The 18999-nt window shown below is 47.9% G+C and overlaps 1 protein-coding gene across 2 annotated transcripts in view; it reads left to right on the top strand.

The window, feature by feature from the left end:
* Positions 1 to 16779, top strand: part of TEDC2 (tubulin epsilon and delta complex 2) — a 34459-nt gene extending 17680 nt beyond the window's left edge. For both annotated transcript variants that reach the window (XM_078611179.1, XM_078611180.1), the window contains exons 8-11: positions 5911 to 6037; positions 13271 to 13372; positions 14982 to 15178; positions 15833 to 16779. In XM_078611179.1, coding sequence (XP_078467305.1) covers positions 5911 to 6037; positions 13271 to 13372; positions 14982 to 15178; positions 15833 to 15976 — 570 coding nt within the window. In that variant the 3' untranslated portion in view covers positions 15977 to 16779. The remainder of the gene's footprint in view (positions 1 to 5910; positions 6038 to 13270; positions 13373 to 14981; positions 15179 to 15832) is intronic.
* Positions 16780 to 18999: the final 2220 nt, after the last annotated feature.

Here is an 18999-nt window from a genome sequence, read left to right as displayed (position 1 = left end):
TGGCACAGTTACCACTGCACTGTGCAGTGGCAGTGTGGGAGTGGAGTTCATAGTCCCATCAGAAACAGAATCTTTATTTAGGCTGGAGGAATCTGGTGAACTATAAAACTCTTTTTTCACAGATGTCCAGTAGTGATGATTCTGCAGCATTAAGTGAGTTCTGTATACATTTTATGTGCATGGCTTTTAGTTTGACCGTACTGGGGCATTGTACTCCGAGTTAAGTAACACGATGGGACTGTGGTTGCTCTTTAGTGTTTTGGGGTCCGCTTACTTAAACTTAAACTAAACAATTTCTTATTTTACCAGGTAAGGCCCCACTGAGCTATATAGCTATTTTTGCAGAAGCGACCTGGGCACAAATGATAGCTCAACCATGTGGCTTATCATGTGGATCTAATAACGGAGCCCTCGTTGCGCAAGACGGTGCGTTGACAAGTTGAGCGCACTGGGCCTGCCTGGCCGCTGTTTTGCAGAAAGGAAGTTTGCCCCCCCCCGTTGCAAGCGCACGCTTTTGGACTGGGTGTGGAACCTGGCAAGCGGCAAGGAAGAGATGTTTCACGCAAGGTCTCCCCAGGACAAATAAATGTTAGTGATGGGGAGAGCCTGCTGTGCCTGCTTCCACGTCCTGGCACGGGGAGCAGACACGGGAGCGCGTCCGATGCAAATCCACTTGCATCGCCGAGGAGTACAAATAAGCTTTAGCCGACAATGCTTTCTTTTACCCAAGGCCAAAATTAACACAGCTGCCCATTTGGTTTATTTTTCGTTCTCACCTACCATGACACACCCCTGGGAATATGCGTCAAAGTGATTGTCAAGGTTTGGGAAACTGCGTCTTTTTCCGTGAGAGGCCGAGCAACGTTCCTGTCAGAAGGTGCCCTCTGCTGGATCGATCCGGCCGCACTTTTCTTGCAAAAGGAATGCCTTGATCTGCTGTCAGTGCCCTGAAGAATCAATGGGAGAAAACGCGACCACTCATGTATTTTTACATCGCATAAAAAACTATAAAACAGTTCTTTATTTTACCAAGTAAGTCACACTGAGCTATATCGCTCTTTTTTCAGAAGCGATATGGCCACAAATGATAGCTCACCAAAGTGGCTTATCATGTGTGGATTAATAGCCAAATACTCGAAATGCATGTTTATAAATGTGGAGGGAAAAACTGGAGAACTCTGAGGAAAATCCACACGACCACGGGGAGAACATGCAAACTCCAAATATACAGGCTTCAGGGTCGGGATGAAACCCACGACCTCCTGTATACCAGGCGAGGTAGTTAACATCTCTCCACCGTGTCATATTCGGATGACCTACAACAACGCATGTATTTGCAGTTGCCGAAGACCAAATTACCCGCAGTGTGCCAGGTCTGAGAAACTGTGCCCTGCGTAGAGTGCTGGCACGGTTGGCCACCGTTTACAAACATGGGGATTGTGGGACTACCCGGTGGGCAGTAAAGGGCAATGCAGAACACCAACTATTGTCCTGTGTACTTCTATGCCTCTGCCATGAATGCTTTACGCACGTACGACAGCGAGGCATTGCAGACGTGCGTGCAGCATCCGCAAAGGCAACGTATACCTCGTTGATCTCGTCAAGGGGCATAAACCATCACGCGAACTCCAGTCATCTTCAGAGCGGTGGCTTTTGGCTAGCCGTCGTACAAAGTCAGTCACCGCATCACGCGCTTTCAAATATGCTTATGCGTCCGTCTGGAACGCTCTTCCCTCCGATATTAGAAAGCCACTGGAGCTATGCACTTTTACATCTAGATTGAAAGCTCATTTCTTTCGAACTGATTTTTTGTGATTAGTTGTGCTTCCGCCGCACCTCCGATTAGCACAGTTGGCTACGTACGGTGTGAAAGAAGTTCAGCATGCACACATACCAACCCTCACTGTTCCAGCTTGCTGAAGCATGGTCAAACAACCGTAATGACTCGCTCAGGAACGGGGATGCCCTCATTCGGCAGTGGATTTTAACAAAGGGCTCTCTGCATGACCATTGTTTAGAATCCTAGATTGTCGTTTGAGTTGATCTAGTCCTCGTAGGGAGCAGAGGTTCGAGCTGAGTTGGTAAGGAATTAGTCTTGTGCTTGACACCAAATTCCCCTTGAACTCCGAGCCACATGCCATTCAAGAGAGCTAATTCACTTACTGAGTAAGGCTGATTTGTGCTGTGGATTAGTGTCCATGGGAAACCAATTCCAACACCATAAGGGAAAGATTGCTCTGGTGGCGATGGATCGGTGAGTGTTAACAGTGTTTTTGTTTATTTCATTTTAAAATTGACTTTCAATGCACGTGTGCCCGTATTCAACTTGCAGTGCATTGGTTTATTTTTTAAGGCTTGTAGCAATATTCCATTTATCTGTAAGCATATAACTGCAATTATCTGTTGAAATATGGGATTAATCTACTGATTATTGCTTTGATCAAAGTAAAGAAAAATATGAGCATACAATTTGTGAGTGTGGATTGATGACATCATTCACCATCAGTGTATCACACCAGGCGTTGGCTGGCAAGTTTTCCTGCTTTTGGATTCTGATGATCGTTTTGTTCATTGCTTTCATTGGCTTAAAATTATGACAATTTTCTCACTATATTAATGTTATCAAAAAAGTTAGGTAGACATTACGTCCCCTTTGTAGTTCTCTCCTCGTAAATAAAAGTATTTATTACACAACCCATAAGCCCCACGGCTTTCTGGGAGTGCATAAATTCAGCAGCATTGGACCGGATTGGACATACAATGTCTCATCAGCAGCCAGGCTTATTGGAATGAATGCAGGCGACCTGCCAGATGTTATAGAGAAGGTCCCGCTCTTGAATATATGGGTTCTAGTTTGACACAATTATGTATTTCATAATTGTATAATAATTCTAGATTTGAAGCTTTCGTGACTGCAAGGAATCATCTTCTTAGGTTTTTTCGGTAAAGTCACGTAGAAAGTAAAATAAAATAAAAACAAAAATCACGACGTTTCGGAGGCAACACAAGTCTCCGTCATCAGGTGGGACCGTCACAGCCAGATTAGCTGTATCAAGTGAGGCAATGATTCAAGATGTAATCCCTTAAAAGCGAGTTGAGGGGGGAGGGAGAGGGAGGGGGGAGCTCATCAGACTATGGTAGCCAATGAAAGGAACGTATCGGGAGGGAGGGGGGGGCGAGGCCAAAAGGGTGGGCGATGGACGTGGAAGCGCTTGTGCGCAAGCGGCCAATTACTGCACACGCCAACACAATGGAGCGATTGTGCGCAAGCGGCCAGCCACTGCACCCGCCAACACAATGGGCAGAGAGGAGGAGGGGAGGTCTAATACACATGATAGACAAAAGAACGAAAATGATGATGGGCACAAACTTAGGGGGAGCTCATCAGACTATGGTAGCCAATGAATGGAACGTATCGGGAGGGAGGGGGGGGGCCGGGGGGGGGGCGAGGCCAAAAGGGTGGGCGACGGACGTGGAAGCGCTTGTGCGCAAGCGGCCAATTACTGCACACGCCAACACAATGGAGAGAGAGGGGGAGGGGGGGGGTCTGATACACATGATAGACAAAAGAACGAAAATGCCCATGTTTATACCAATGCTGGCTGAACAATGAAGAGAGTACTGTTAAAATAACTGGGGATGTTAACACTCGGTAAAGTACAGTAAAATAGTGCCTGTCAGATAAGATGGTCCAAAAAATTTGTGATTAAGTCTTTTTTGCGTGGTTGATAACATCTTTCCAATGATTACTAAGTTTGTACCCATCATCACGGTTGAAATTATGTCTGTGTTTGTATATTTGTATGGCTTCGTGTACAAACCTTTGATGGTAGCCGGGAGGTTTGCAGAGAACCTTGGTCTCGGAAAAGACAATTTCATGAGAGCCCACCGAGTTGTAGCAATGATCGGCCACGGCAGAAGAATCAGTTCTGCCGTGTTTCAGATCTGACTTGTGCTCGCGGACACGATCAGAAACATGACGTTTCGTTTCTCCAATGTAGCAATCACCACAAATGCAACTCAATTTGTAGACTCCAGGATACTGTAAGTCAGGAACGACATCCTTCACAGATGGAATCAGATCACGGATTTTATGCACTGTACTGAATCGGACTTGGATCTTATGTTTGTTTAGAATTTTGGAGATCTTTTTGGTCACGCCAGCTATGTATGGTAACGTAATGGTTTTGGTCGGAGTTTCATGTGGCTGTTTCTGTGTGGTGGGAGAGACAGCTTGGCGGATAGTACGGTCAGAGTATCCGTTCATCCTGAGGGCCTGATGTACATGTCTTAATTCACCGGTCAGGTGGTGTTTGTCAGAAATGCCATGTGCTCTGTGGTATAGCGTTTTGATGAGAGAGTTCTTTTGAGATGGGTGGTGGTGGGAATCCGGTTTCAAGTAGGAGTCTGTGTGGGTGGCTTTTCTGTAGACAGAATGTCCCAAGGAACCGTCAGGACTCCTCTCAAACAGAATATCCAAGAATGGTAGTTTACCGTCTTTCTCCACTTCCATGGTGAATCTGATGGATGGGTGTCTAGAATTGATGTGGTCCAAGAAGTGGTTCAATGCTGGGAGGCCATGTGGCCAGATGACGAAAGTGTCATCCACATATCTCTTCCACAGGGAAGGACGCAGGGTGGATGTCTGGATGGCGTCTGATTCAAACTCCATACAAATATACAAACACAGACATAATTTCAACCGTGATGATGGGTACAAACTTAGTAATCATTGGAAAGATGTTATCAACCACGCAAAAAAGACTTAATCACAAATTTTTTGGACCATCTTATCTGACAGGCACTATTTTACTGTACTTTACCGAGTGTTAACATCCCCAGTTATTTTAACAGTACTCTCTTCATTGTTCAGCCAGCATTGGTATAAACATGGGCATTTTCGTTCTTTTGTCTATCATGTGTATCAGACCCCCCCCTCCCCCTCTCTCTCCATTGTGTTGGCGTGTGCAGTAATTGGCCGCTTGCGCACAAGCGCTTCCACGTCCGTCGCCCACCCTTTTGGCCTCGCCCCCCCCCCGGCCCCCCCCTCCCTCCCGATACGTTCCATTCATTGGCTACCATAGTCTGATGAGCTCCCCCTAAGTTTGTGCCCATCATCATTTTCGTTCTTTTGTCTATCATGTGTATTAGACCTCCCCTCCTCCTCTCTGCCCATTGTGTTGGCGGGTGCAGTGGCTGGCCGCTTGCGCACAATCGCTCCATTGTGTTGGCGTGTGCAGTAATTGGCCGCTTGCGCACAAGCGCTTCCACGTCCATCGCCCACCCTTTTGGCCTCGCCCCCCCTCCCTCCCGATACGTTCCTTTCATTGGCTACCATAGTCTGATGAGCTCCCCCCTCCCTCTCCCTCCCCCCTCAACTCGCTTTTAAGGGATTACATCTTGAATCATTGCCTCACTTGATACAGCTAATCTGGCTGTGACGGTCCCACCTGATGACGGAGACTTGTGTTGCCTCCGAAACGTCGTGATTTTTGTTTTTATTTTATTTTACTTTCTACGTGACTTTACCGAAAAAACCTAAGAAGTTGTATAATAATCTCCACCGAAACATCATAACATACAAAGTTGTCAATTTTGCTCACTTATCAACACAAATCAATTGGCACATTTGCCCTTGGGACACATTTATTCGATTAGCTGTGTCGGGCGGCTAAGGGTTATCATAAAAAAACGATACCTACCGCAATCTAACCCAAAGAAATTAATTACGAACCTGACCGTTTATCATTGTCATCACTCCTTGCGTGTTATCGCGCCTCGCACGAGTAAACCAAGGCCCGGAACACCTTCAGCGTGTGAGCCCACTCCCGTGTGTGTGTTTGCGGGGGTGTGTGTGTGCGCGCACTCGCCTGTATCCGACCGGTGTGTTTGCCCTTGACCGAGGCACAGTTTCTCGATGGTGGGGTGGCCACGTTGAGCCGCCACGATGTGGTACAGCGGCTTGAGGAAGTGGACCTTGTCACGAGCAGCATGGATCACCTGCTGTGGAAGGAGATGGAAGGCCGTGCTGCGGACGGTGAGTAGCTGACAAATACCGCACTTGCAGACACTCTGTATGTATGTTGAACGTCTTTCGTACTGTCCAGCCAACTAGGCCTCGGCAAGGTAAGGTAAAAGTTAAAAGGTAAAAACAACGAGCCTACATTTACCCTACCTTTTACCTTACCACAATACAATCACTCTACCCTACCTTTTACCCTTCAGCAGGTAATGTAAAAGGTAAAAAGCAACGAGCCTACCTTTACCCTACCTTTTACCCTTACCCCATACAAATTATCCGATTACAGGGTAATTACTAGGGAACTACACATGAACAAGGTTTATAACGGTAAATGCCAGGTAGAGCGCTTTATTCACATAGAATACTCTCGATGATTCCAATTTTACACGCTTGTTGTTGTCGTTGCTGTCATTGTTGTTGTTGTCGTTGTTGTATCCTCAAATCTTGTAACTCAATTTTACCCACTTTCTAATGTGGTATCGACTACAAACTTGGTATACTTATGTCAAACTGATGACAATACTATATTCTATCATAAAAAAAACATTGTTTATATGTTGTGTTTCGGCTTGGGTCTAATTGTCCACGCTCAACTGACGTCTGTAAAACACCACGGCCCCTTACGTTATGGCAAGCTTTGGGGCCACTTCCTGGAGACGTGGAGTTCTGCCACTACTAGTACATTTAATAAAAGCGTGTTTTTTTTAAAGTTTTTTTTAGATATTACTTATTAAATGGAGGCCACGGACTGCGCCACGGAGCTTTTAGCGGTAAACAAGGTGCTGTATTTACCGGGTAATACTTCGCGCTTCCTTTACCCTACCGGGTAATTCTTCCGAGCTAACTTTACCCTACCCTTTACCTTACCCCTTTGCATGTCGACACCTTTACCTTTACCCTTTTACCCGATAAAAAGGGTAAATTACCTTACCTTGCCGAGGCCTACAGCCTACCATGCAAATCAGAGGCGGCACTGCTTTCTATCTGTGTAACTTTAGACAACCTTGCACTCCATCACATAGAGATTATTATGATACGATTAAATGCACGCTCCTTAAATGTGTGACCAATTTATTTAGAAATGTGAACACATTTTACAAATTTAATCGGGAAATTATTTTGCTTTGCAGTGCATAGTCCAGTTGCAATCAAGCACACACTGTAACCCCCTTTATACCTCGTGGCCCATGGTTTGTTGTATTTGGACTTATTGTGATCTTATTGTACAAACAGAATTCTATTACTTTCTTACCAGCTCTGCAAAGTGGGCAAGACGTAATGTCCTTGCGCGCAATAATAATTTCAAACAAACCACGACCCGCGTGCTGGCACCTTGCGCTCAAGAGTTTTGTATAAAAGCGATCGCACGAAGTGTTTAAATTTTACAAGGTTGTTTTAAAATTGCTTTCATAAAATACTGCCAGTTTGGCAATTTTCTCTTTAGAGTGTTCTTGGTTTAATATCAAAAACATTTGTCGAAGGGGAAAAACTAATTACGGCAAAAAAAATTTGCGAAGAGCGCGCAGATTTTCTCCCCGTTGCCCCTTTTGTCAGCTGTAATCGCTCCGGGTGACTCGCGCGCCCTGCTCCTGCTCGTTTGCACGCCGTTTAACCTGTCCCAGCGCCGGTCTCTTCCTACGGAAAGCAATGAAAGGTGACTCCCGCTATCCACTTAATTACGTCCCCCTCCCGGGCAAGTTTGGCAGGACAATTTGCCCCGACTACAAGCGACTTGTACAGATTCCGGTGGGGAAAAAATATTTGAAAAAACTTTGCATAACCGCGTGCATAAGGGACAGCACCCGCCGCCGCCGTTCCACCGCGCATCACAACGATGCCTCCCAGACGACCAGTGGTTCTAACTGCTGCTATTATCTAGTAATGCGCCCGGATGGGCAGAAGGCAAGAGCTGGGATGACAGGCCGGTGTTCGCACGCACACGCGGCACCTTTGCGCTCACTCGCGTGCGTACGTACGTAAGTGAATGCCGGCGATGTCCTTGTTGGTTTGCAGCCAGGATGTTATGCAAGTGAATCTGCACGTGTTCAAACATTAAAGCTGCAGAGGCGAACTCTGACCTGGGAAGGTCATCGGTAATGTTAAACGTCTACGTAAAGAGCATTGTTGCACGCCCTTCACACGCCGTCACGAATTCCCACTACTGCAGTTTTTTTTTCTAATTTTATAGAGCTCACAAGCTCGGCCTTGCACTCAACTGCAGTTTACAAGTACGACGTAAAATCATTAGCGAATCTGGCAGGCTGCCATTTCAGCCAGTGTCCCCGCATCCCTCCCTCCCTCCCTTGCTCCCCACCCAACCTCCTCCAACAGGGTGTTGTCTTTGGCCCCTTGTGAGCGCCACCGCTTTCCCATGCTTGAGTGGCAGTGAACGGGGACACGGCACAGGGGTGGGGGAGAACAGGAGCGCAGCTGCTTCACACACACCTTATTTTCCAGCGCTCGCCATCGCACCGTGCCCCCCCCCACCCCGCCTGGCCCCCTTCCAGACACGCACGGCCGCGCACTTGACGTGATCTCCACGCTCCCAAGACCGTCTCGTTCTCCCCTTGTCCTATTCCTATAGGTTGTGCAGTCTCATCATTGTCGTTTTCTATCGTTGTCGGTTTATGTGCTGAAGTTTATACTGTGGACGCTTGGAATCTACAAAGTTATCTTTCATAATATTGACAATGGACGATTATTACTGATAGGGCGTTCACCCGTTATGAAGTTGGTCCCTGAGAGGGATTCTAATGGTAGCCATCGTTTGCAGTCCCGTTAATGCTGGCATTACATAATTTAACAATATCGCAATAAATCCATGGTTTGTGGTGAATTGCCATTACATTTTCAACTCGGCTGCTGATAGATTAGGTGTGTGCACGTGTAGTGTTGTTTGCACAGCAGATATACAGTAGTTGAGCTTGAGAAAAGATGAGTCCTTGATTTTCAATGTATTTTTGGGATCATGGGGAAAGCAATCGGTAATGTGCATCAGTCCCTCTTCTCGCTTCCTATATGAAGTGAATTGGGCTCATTGTGATCTCAATAGATGCTTGTTTCTTCTCCAGAAACTCTTCTGAGCCTTCAAAAAAGATATAACTGGCAAATGCATGACACAATGTTGTGTCACATGATCAGCCACATTTTCCCACCGCACATTGTGTTGTTTGGACACGATTAGATTTTTTCCAATACTTCCCATTCTATTGCGACTTTTAATTTCCCCCTGTTGTAAGTGAAGACGTCTTTTCAAATTTAATTCATAAGGAATAAACATTGGCAATTGCAGCTCATTCGACGGATGTCTGATCGCCATCACTCCACGGATGAGCTGTGTTGTGCGCGCTAGTTCAATTTACTGTGACAGCGCAGTAATTTTTGTCCGTTGATCTGCGGTCCGCTGGATTTGGTGGCGATGCCACGGTCCTGGAGGCAGCAGCTAGGAGGCGGCCGTTGGTTGACGTTGCAGAAATGGAGGCGTCGTGCACTTGAGATCGCCTGCTTTTGGTGCGGCGGTGGCGGGCAGGCATATGGAGGCTTTTGGTCGACGGGGTATCCCTGTGCAGAGTTGGAATATTTTTGCTCGACCGTACGTGGGGTTTTCACCCGGCGTTGTGGTATTCCTTCAACATTTAAATATAAAAGTAATCGGCTATGGTGCATCCACTGTTGGATGGACCCCCCCCTCCCCCTCAAGCCACCACTTTCTCTCACTGATACGTGTAAACATTCCCAAACCCTTTGAAAACGGGACTCCCCATAAAAACCACGCAGAGACTTGGTGATGCTTTTCTTGAGGATTATCGGTTTGAAACGATAAACTGCTACTAGAGAAGATTCGATCTGGATACAGCCACATTGCTCACGTGATTTGTAACTTTGATCCTTACCTGTTTAACGATAGTTACATTTTAATGGGGTGCCATGTTGGCGAGATGTTAAATACCTCACCTGGTATACAGGAGGTTGTGGGTTCAATTCCGACCAAGATGTCTGTATATTTGGCGTTTGCGTGTTCTCCCCGTAGTCGTGTGGATGTTTCTCCAGGTCCTCGGGTTTTTTTATCAACATTTTTAAACGTGTGTTTCGAGTATTTGGCTGCAATAAATTTCCACACGATAAGCCACTTTGTTGAGCTATCATTTGTGACCAGGTCGCTTCTGAAAAAGAGCTATACAGCTCAGTTGGTCTTACCTGTAAAATAAGAATAGTCTTATCGTTTATAGTGTAATTTTATTTTTTTGAGGGACTTATCTTGGAGTGGTCTGGGACTGCTTTTGTTCTCCCATCGTTTTTTTGTATTATTTTATGTTGTAACTTGCTGACCCGGCCCTACTACACATCTGTGAAATAGAGCTTCATAGCTCATCGGATTCCTCCAGTTGATACTACAGGGTTACAGGAAGATGTGTCGTAGAATTAGATTGGAGTATTGAATGTGCAAATTAAAGGTAAGTGACGCAATTCTATGGCTCTGAATTCGTATTTTGTTCCGCATTCACCGTGTCCGGTGCCATTGATTTGGAAGCCGTTAATGAATGGTGATCGTATTTTTGTTGTTGTCGTCTATTGGAACATTTCACGAGATGTTGCTGCACTCAGGAGAATCATGGCGCATTGCACATTTGTTAACTTTGCAATGCGCCAACTCGGCCGTGATTGAGTTAATGGGGCCTTTTGCATGTCGCCGCCGATTGAAATGAGGAGCACGGGGTTCCGTAATTTCAGCGCGTCACGTGCACGGCATCCAGCGTTGCATTTGCCGTGAACGATGAGCAGGCCTGCCTTATCTTTGGTGCGATGGGCACCCCATCACAGGTGACATTCGCCCTTCGACTTGCGACGAATGTGTGGTTTCGCTGTTGCGGTGCTCCTATTAATAGGCCAATTAAAAAAAACGTGCAAAACCGCTGCCAAGAATAGGTCGAGTTACAGCGCCACGCAGACCCTGGCTAACGACGTGAGATTAAAAATCTGCCAAGCCCCCCCCCTCACTCTTGTTCCTGTGCCGGTCTTCCCAGCAGAGGTTAGGGAGATAGGCTGGAGTCGGATGCACGCCGTCCCACCCAGGAGCCTTCCTGTCGACTTTCATTACCAAGTTCCCAGCACAGCTTGATTACAAAAAAAAAAGTTTTACTCCAGGCCTATGCGTCAGAAAGGGAGGGTGAGGCCTAAAAACGCGCGCGCTTCTGGCACATCCGTTTGTGTCGTAAGAGATGTTATCTGAAAGGCGTGCCACAGCGTGAGCATGGCCGGCACGGCGGCGGCGGCGTATTAGCGAGATACTGAGCAGGAATAAAAGTAGCGGTTGTGGTTCTGTCGGCCGCAGGTTCTCGTCAACAATACGCTTCCAGCAAGGTTTTTTTTTTAATCCGAGAACTTTGAAGGCTCACACGAATTCAAGCGGCTTTTATAAAACGAGGAGCCAAAATATTTTCAGCAGAGTGTGAACTGGAATAAGTTTGATAGCGGTGACCTAATTAAGCAGATTCGATCTTTTCCACGGTGCTGGGCAGGGCACTTTTCTTGTCCATCTGTAAAAACCCCTAAAGTGATAAAAAAAAAATCTTTGAAAGAAGCAGGTCACACGAACTTCAAACGCGCGAGGAAGGAAATGAGGCGTGTTGACGCAGCAAGCTTTCGTGCGCGACCGCGGTTTAATGGGCGACCGGGCCACGCCACCGCTCTGTGCTGCAGTGCCGCACTCTTGCCCCGCTGCCCTTCCTGAAGCCGGGCCTTTCCCTGGTGTTCCCTCCCCGCCACATGCCTCTCCCCACCCACCCTCCACGCTCCCATCCTCCCCTCCGCCCTTACCGGGCGAAACGCGGACACGAGTTTTCCTCCCCCCCACCCAGCCCCGCTGAGCCAAAGTATCACACGTCAAGGGTTGCACGATGAGGTGAAGCGATTGTTCCGCCAGGCCTCATGGGTAGAACTTCCACAGTATTTTGCAAGCCACGCAAGAGCAATGCATCCAGTATGTTATTACACGATCTCGGTGACCTGTCTCACTGCTATGAAGAAGGCCTTTCGCCTGAAACATCACCCATTTTATAGATGTATTTTCCTCTTTTGAACAGTGATATTGCCATGCGTTTTATTTATATATTTGTGCTTGTACACCACTGCCAACAGTATCACATTTTTAAAAATATATATCTGCACAGTATTTGCACAATACTTGATGCAGCTGTAAAATTGTGCCCCACCTGATGTCATGGCTTAAGCTTGTTATTCAGTGACTAGAAATGTAGTGTTTCAGAATGAGTACATCCATGAAATTCCCCATCTTAGGCCTTCTTGGTGCCTTTAAGATGCAGTATACCAAGTGGATCGCTAGACTTTGCAGAGCGTCAGTGTTATCCGCCCAAACATGCGTGTATTTTTCTCCACGTGCTCCATTTTCCTTCCACGTACAAAAAAGACTCCAACAAACATTCTACTTGAAAACTTTCTCAAGCAGAGATGACCTTTTTGGAAAAAGTCTAGAGTCAGCAAGGCTTTTCTGGGAAACACAAATACAATAAATTATTCCTCTCGATCCACACACATTTCTTTCCAGCTGAGAATTTTCGTCAGTTCCAGAAGATAATATTGAAGCAGCAGTTGTTAATTCGCCTCTGTCCTCCTGTGGGCTCCCAAGCAGTCACAAGCGACATCCTGCGGTGTTAAGTACATACACACATTTACTTCATGGAAAGCCAGGAGTTTTACTGCCACACTGGGCTTCTCTGATTTTCACCACATGCTCACCCACGCCAGGAGTTTTACTACCAACACTCTCTGACTTGCACCACATGCTAACCCACGCCAGGAGTTTTACTACCAACACTGGGCCTCTCTGACTAGCACCACGTGCTAACCCACGCCAAGAGCTTTACTACCAACACTCTCTGACCTGCACCACATGCTAACCCACGCCAGGAGTTTTACTACCAACACTCTCTGACCTGCACCACATGCTAACCCACGCCAGGAGTTTTACTACCAACACTGACTAGCACCACACGCTAACCCACGCCAGGGGTTTTACTGCCACACTGGGCTTCTCTCACTTGCACCACACGCTAACCCACGCCAGGAGTTTTACTACCAACACTCTCTGACTTGTACCACACGCTAACCCACGCCAGGGGTTTTACTGCCAACACTGGGCTCCTCTGACTAGCACCACATGCTAACCCACGCCAGGATGCTTCACGGTTCAACGTCGCCGCTTGTGTCCCGCGTGTCCTTCACCCCCAGAGTCCCTTGGCTGGGAAGCGCTGTGCAAGAGGACGAAGCTTCTGGAAGAGTGCCAGCTGCTCATCTCCAGGCTCCAGGAGGAGGTTGCCCAGCTGCAGCAAGGTATGCGGAGGATCTCTACATTGAATCTTCTCTATCACTGTTAAGATTAAAATAGAGAGTTCACTTGCACATGTACCTAACTTTTTCCCCGACACATTGTGCTCTCATATTTGCACTGTTTTCGTATTTTTTTATTCGGCTGTGTTCCACTTGCGACTGTTAGTTATATTCCTAGTTTGTTAGTTGTACATTAAGTCTGAAGTGACCCTGCATTCGCTCTCTGCAATATTCTGTGTTGTTGTTGTCGTCTTTGCTTTGCTGCTGCTGCTGCTGCTGTGCTCACACACCAGGGATCTGGGCAACTGGCCAAAACGGGATCATCCATGTAACAAATAACACCAACTCAAATTGAAACTGATGAAAGTGTCTCGACATTGAAGTCATGCCCCTCAAATGCACCGACACCCTTGTCCCCTCGTCTTGTATGTATGTGGAACTTACTTCCCACCATACAAAGCGAACCTCGCTAATCGGTCAGTTCTTTGGGCATCTTCTCAACTGTGCTCTTGTGTCTTGATTCCGTTGCCAATTCCTTAAATTGTCCAACAATTCTCAGAGTCATAATTTCAACTTGTAAAGGCGCGAGAAGGAACCGCAGACAAGCAGGAAGGCAGCCACAGCATGAGCTGGCGCCAACAATTCCCCTAGCTCTGCAGTCCCCTATATATACAAAGGTGTTGTCGGCCATGAAATGAGTGTTTGCACGTGGGATGAATCCTGTTCACCCTGAGAAAACCCATGCGTGCGAGGAGGACGCACTCTTGTCGCATACAGATGGAACAGGTGGTTGTCCACATGTTTTGCTGCCATTCCTTCACCTGACGAGCCAGGGTGTAACTCGGGTCGGCGACCTGCAGCTCTGGAGCCGCATGCTGCTCCTTAAGGACTGCTTAGTGACATTATTCACACGCATTGCGGCTCTTGAAATATAGACCTTTTCTATCGAATTGGGGGAAAAAAACGGCTCTTCTTGTAATTTTTGGTTGCTGACCACCGGAGTAATCCTCAACGTCCATGGGAAGGAAGGGAGATTCACAACCCTCACTGTCGCTACAGCGCTGCATAGCCACCGCCCCCAGATGACTGTCACCACTTTTGAGTGTCTGTGGCTTAGGCCAGTTATTGTCATCCACTGGTCTACGCTGACAGTCTCTGGGACTTTTCTGGGTGAATACGGTACAAGATTGCGTGTCATGCGGTGACGCAGTTGTGAACCCGCTGACCCGAGTTCTGTTGCCAGTCACGGCTAACATCAGTGGTGAATGATGTTTGAATCGGTCCCTGGGTGCTTTCTTCACCAACCCCGCCACATTACCAGCACAGTGAAGTTTGAACAAACAACCCCAATGACTGTTATGGCTCGGGCAGGCCTTCATCCACACCTCCGATTAACTCGCGTCTGGCTACGTACTGCGCGAAAGAATTTGAGCACGCATACATCCATCGGTCGATTGACTGTATTTTATTATTTGTGTACAAAACAATTGTGCTATTATTTTATAGGAAAACTAATTCTAGTCCACGTGAGACTTTGTCCCCTGCGTGTAAGCTCAGTTTTCCTCTCCCCGTCCCGCGCCATCTGTGGATGTCCGTGGCGGCCCCTGATTAGTGGCCGAGCGGTGGTCTGTGATGGGCCACCGTTTGCAGGTGCCGAGTGCGAGCTTGCCCCAGGGAAGGACGGGGGCCCGCTTTGCCGAGCAGCTGGTGAGGCCCGTGGTGACGTACAGCTCCGCGGAGGAGCTGAAGGAAATGGCGAGCGTGCAACACGACATGGCGTGGCTGCAGTTGCTTCAGCGTGTGCAGCAGGTGATTGTTGCTTATGTTGATGACGATGATTCGCAGGAGTGCGAGGTACATCGCTTAGGACGTTATGTACGATGGAGGTGGCCCAGTGGCTCGGGAAGCTCGTGTGATTTCAGAGCTGGTACCGCTGAGAGCCTGAGTGTGCGCACCTGTGATCAAATCGGGTTCAGCAAGGTAAATGGTAGATTGTATCGGTCAAGTCACCAATAATACATGTTGCCCTGTGGGCATTAACGTGTCGAGGTAATGCCTGCACGCGTGATGCGCAACGCAGGAAAGATTGCGTAAATCTTCACAGGCAAATCTGTTACAAACGGCACTTGCTGCAAAACTGGAGTAAAATAAGATGCACGGAGATTACGTGCTCATCGGTATGGGCAAAGGGCACGGGCCCTGCGGGATGTGTGCGATTGAGCAAGGGGAGAATGACAGTGCGGCTGCATTGAGGAGCTACGCACATCGGGCACTGCTACCGCGAACAAAGTGAGCGCCTCCCAGCGTTACGCCGCAGTACCCGGGCTAGAGTGGATCCACCCTTGGCAAATCACGCGACCGTGACGTCGTTTTTCCATTTTTTACCGACCCCTCCGCCCCGATGTCTCCCCTCCCCCACTTCTGCCCCCTCCCCTCCCATGCGGGCTCCCTGGGAATGGGCAGGCGATCGCCGATGAGTTCCTTCCCTTCCTCAGCACGCTGGACCCCGCCCGGCCTCCCTTCCCCGCCGTGTACCGGGCCGTGTACTCCATCCTATGCGAGGGCGCCGAGGCGTTCCCCTCCCTGGTGCGCGATGCCTCTTTGTGAAGGCTGTTTACACGGGCGTGTGCGTGCGTGTGAGTGCGTGTGTGTCTGTGTGCGCGTGCCTGTGTGCGTGCGTGAGCGTCTCTGCGTGCGTGGGTGTACGTCCGTATGTGCACGCGTGGGGGTGGGGGAACCGGTGGCGCAGTGGTTGGGGCACTGCGCTACAAAATCCAGCGATCTGCAATCGATTCCTGGTGTCGAGTATCTGAACCGGTCGTGGGCCTCCCATAGGTCAGCTCGGCTTCAAGATGAATCCCTTGCTGCACCATGATGCTTGGTCACACCACCGCCCCCCCACTCGCGCGCCGTACTAACCGTCGTAGATGTTCGCAAACGACACTACCCCGCAACAGCCTGTGTGGGCTACGCGGGGGATCTTTGTCTTTGTGCATGCGTGCGCGCAGACCTTTCTCGTCTCCCATCGTCACCGCAGCAGCAGCAGCAGCAGCAGCGTCTGTGTCCAATTACATAATTGCGTCCAAATGTGAGGCCATTACGCTTGTCAGTGTCCCTTTATATTTTTTGTAGAGTGTAATTACGATCATTACCGCTGTCACGCGTTCCTTCGCCAGTCGCATCTGGGCTGGCGGGCCGCTAATAGTCGCGCCGTTTACGTTTGAGAGCGCGCGCCTTCGTCACCGCTAATGTGCCCTTGTCGGTGTTCTTACATCACAAATGTGCATCGGTCGCGTGAAAGTTTGAGAACACATTTGTCTACAATTACCATGTATAACACGATACCTCATGCACCGATGCAGTAAACGTTTATTGGAAAAATGTGAAAGTAAAAAAATCTTTCGAAATCAGTCTGCTTTTGTTGTGGTTCTTACGCGCTTACAATTTGGGATGAATGCAGCATTTTCTCGGAATTATCTTTTTGTTTTTATTGCGGATGTTTTAGAATTTGAAGGAATGTGATTAGATCGGTGTAAAGAGTAATCTTCCATGGCAAATATCAAGTCTGCAAGGAAGTAAAGTTTGATTTGAAGCTTTCGTGACTGCAGGAATCCATACCCTTTGGTTCTTTCGGTAAAGTCACGTAGGTAGAAAATAAAATGAACAGTCTGCCTCAGCAGCAGACCATGCTTGCCCACCTGATGATGGACGCTTGTGTTGCGCCAGAAACGTGGTTTATTTTATTTTATACCCACGTGACTTTACTGAAAAAACCAAAGAGTATGAAGTAAAGTTTAATCGGAGGACGTCTGCTCACTGGTTGGTGAGTTGGTTGCTTTGCTCGGCAGTGGGGACAACTGAATATTGGAGCACAATTGTGAAGGGCACAGGGAAGGAAACGCCACACAAACCATTGGTACTGCACCAATGCACGGATGCCTACAATTAATATCAATAATCTTTAGATTTTCTATTAAAGGCGTGAGCATTTAATGCCACGTAATTTATACTTATGAACAGAGGCTAATCCGACTCGACCACAACGTGTGAAGAGTACGCGATGAACCACGGCCGAGTACTCCGCCGTGATACAACCAAACACCGCACACTGGCGGCTCAAGGCATCGTGTGCCCTGAAGGTGTAGGAGACCGCTGTGAGCGAGGGCACCGCTTGCGAGTCGTACGTGGTGAGAGCTCTCAAGCCAGAACCAACACAAGTGCAAACGCGGCCAAGCGGCGTTTTCTCTCGTCCCATTACACAGTACGGCACTTGGGGCGCCACGGCGGCAAGATGCTAATTACCTCGCCTGATATGCAGGAGGTCATGGGTTCGATCCCGACTCTTGATGCCTGCTGCTGTATATTTGGAGTTTGCATGGCTGCTATAAATTTCCATACAAGCCACTTCATTGTCATTTGTAGCCAGGCCGCTTCTGAAAAAGAGCTGTCTAGTTCAATGGGCCATACCTGATTAAATGTAAGTAGTTTAAGAAATAGCTTATTTTAAATGTGAATGTTTTGCCTTCAGTTCCATGAGCAGGTACTGGGTGGTCTGTGGAGAGGGAATAATCCAGCAGTGGATTAACCATAGCTGCTGCTGATATATTTCCATTGTAATGATGTAAAAGTCGAAGGGATAGACAAGCGGTGAAATGCTGTGCATGTGCCATGTCGCATAAGGAAATCGACAAATCGATGGTGACTTTCAGTTATGCGATGTTGGGGAATGCGTGGCGATCACATTGGTGCCAGGCTTTGTTGAGCGGAGGCGCAACCCTGTTTGCACATTCAACCCGGAATTCGTCTTCTGGGAGTGAAGCGTCTGCAGAGTGGTTAGCGCAAGTGCACTACTCGCCTGGAAACCCAAGTTTGACTCTCGCCAATGTCTAACGTCGGTGGCGAACAATATCTGAATCGGGTCCATCAACCCGCACTGGCCAGCATGGTGAAGTATGGTCATTGTCATAACCAACATTGCAAGAGGGGGCCATCTCACAGTGGCGAGATGTTATCACCTTTGCCTGGTATACAGGAGGTCGAGGGTTCGAGCTCAACGATGACGCCTGGATATTTGGAGTTGGCATATTCTCTACTGTGGTTGCGTGGATTTTTCTCTCGGTTCTCCGGCTTTCCCCTCCACATTTAGAATTAACATGCGTTTAGAGTATTTGGCTGCTATAAATATCCAACGTGATAAAAAGCCATTTCGTTGACCTATTATTTGTGGCCAGGTCGCTTCTGAAAATAGCTAATAGCCGAGTGGACTGTATCTGGTTAATAAAAGTGTTTAGTTTTATTCTGCAGTGGATGGACAAAGGGCCTTAACAATTATAATTTAGCCTGCGGCCAAAGCCAAGAGCACTGTTGGTGTGTGGATTTCTCGAGCATTATGCAACCTGGAAACCGGACGACTTGCCATAGAATTAAAAAAATTCCACCCAATTCACTCCCAACTATGAACAAGGATTTGCTAAAATAAGTTGGCGGATATCCGCGGGCTTGTCATTTTATTGCACCTGGGGACGTGCCAGCCCCTCCTCGGTTGGCGTGTCATTGTTTACGGGTAGATTGCACCAGGGATGGGGGGGTGAACAAATGCCACGGGGATTGTTGCAAGGTGGATGTTTTGC

The sequence above is a fragment of the Lampetra planeri genome, chromosome 35, assembly GCF_965212315.1.
Source record: "Lampetra planeri chromosome 35, kcLamPlan1.2.h2, whole genome shotgun sequence".
Lineage (NCBI taxonomy): Eukaryota > Metazoa > Chordata > Hyperoartia > Petromyzontiformes > Petromyzontidae > Lampetra > Lampetra planeri.
This window is presented reverse-complemented; position numbering and strand designations above follow the sequence as displayed.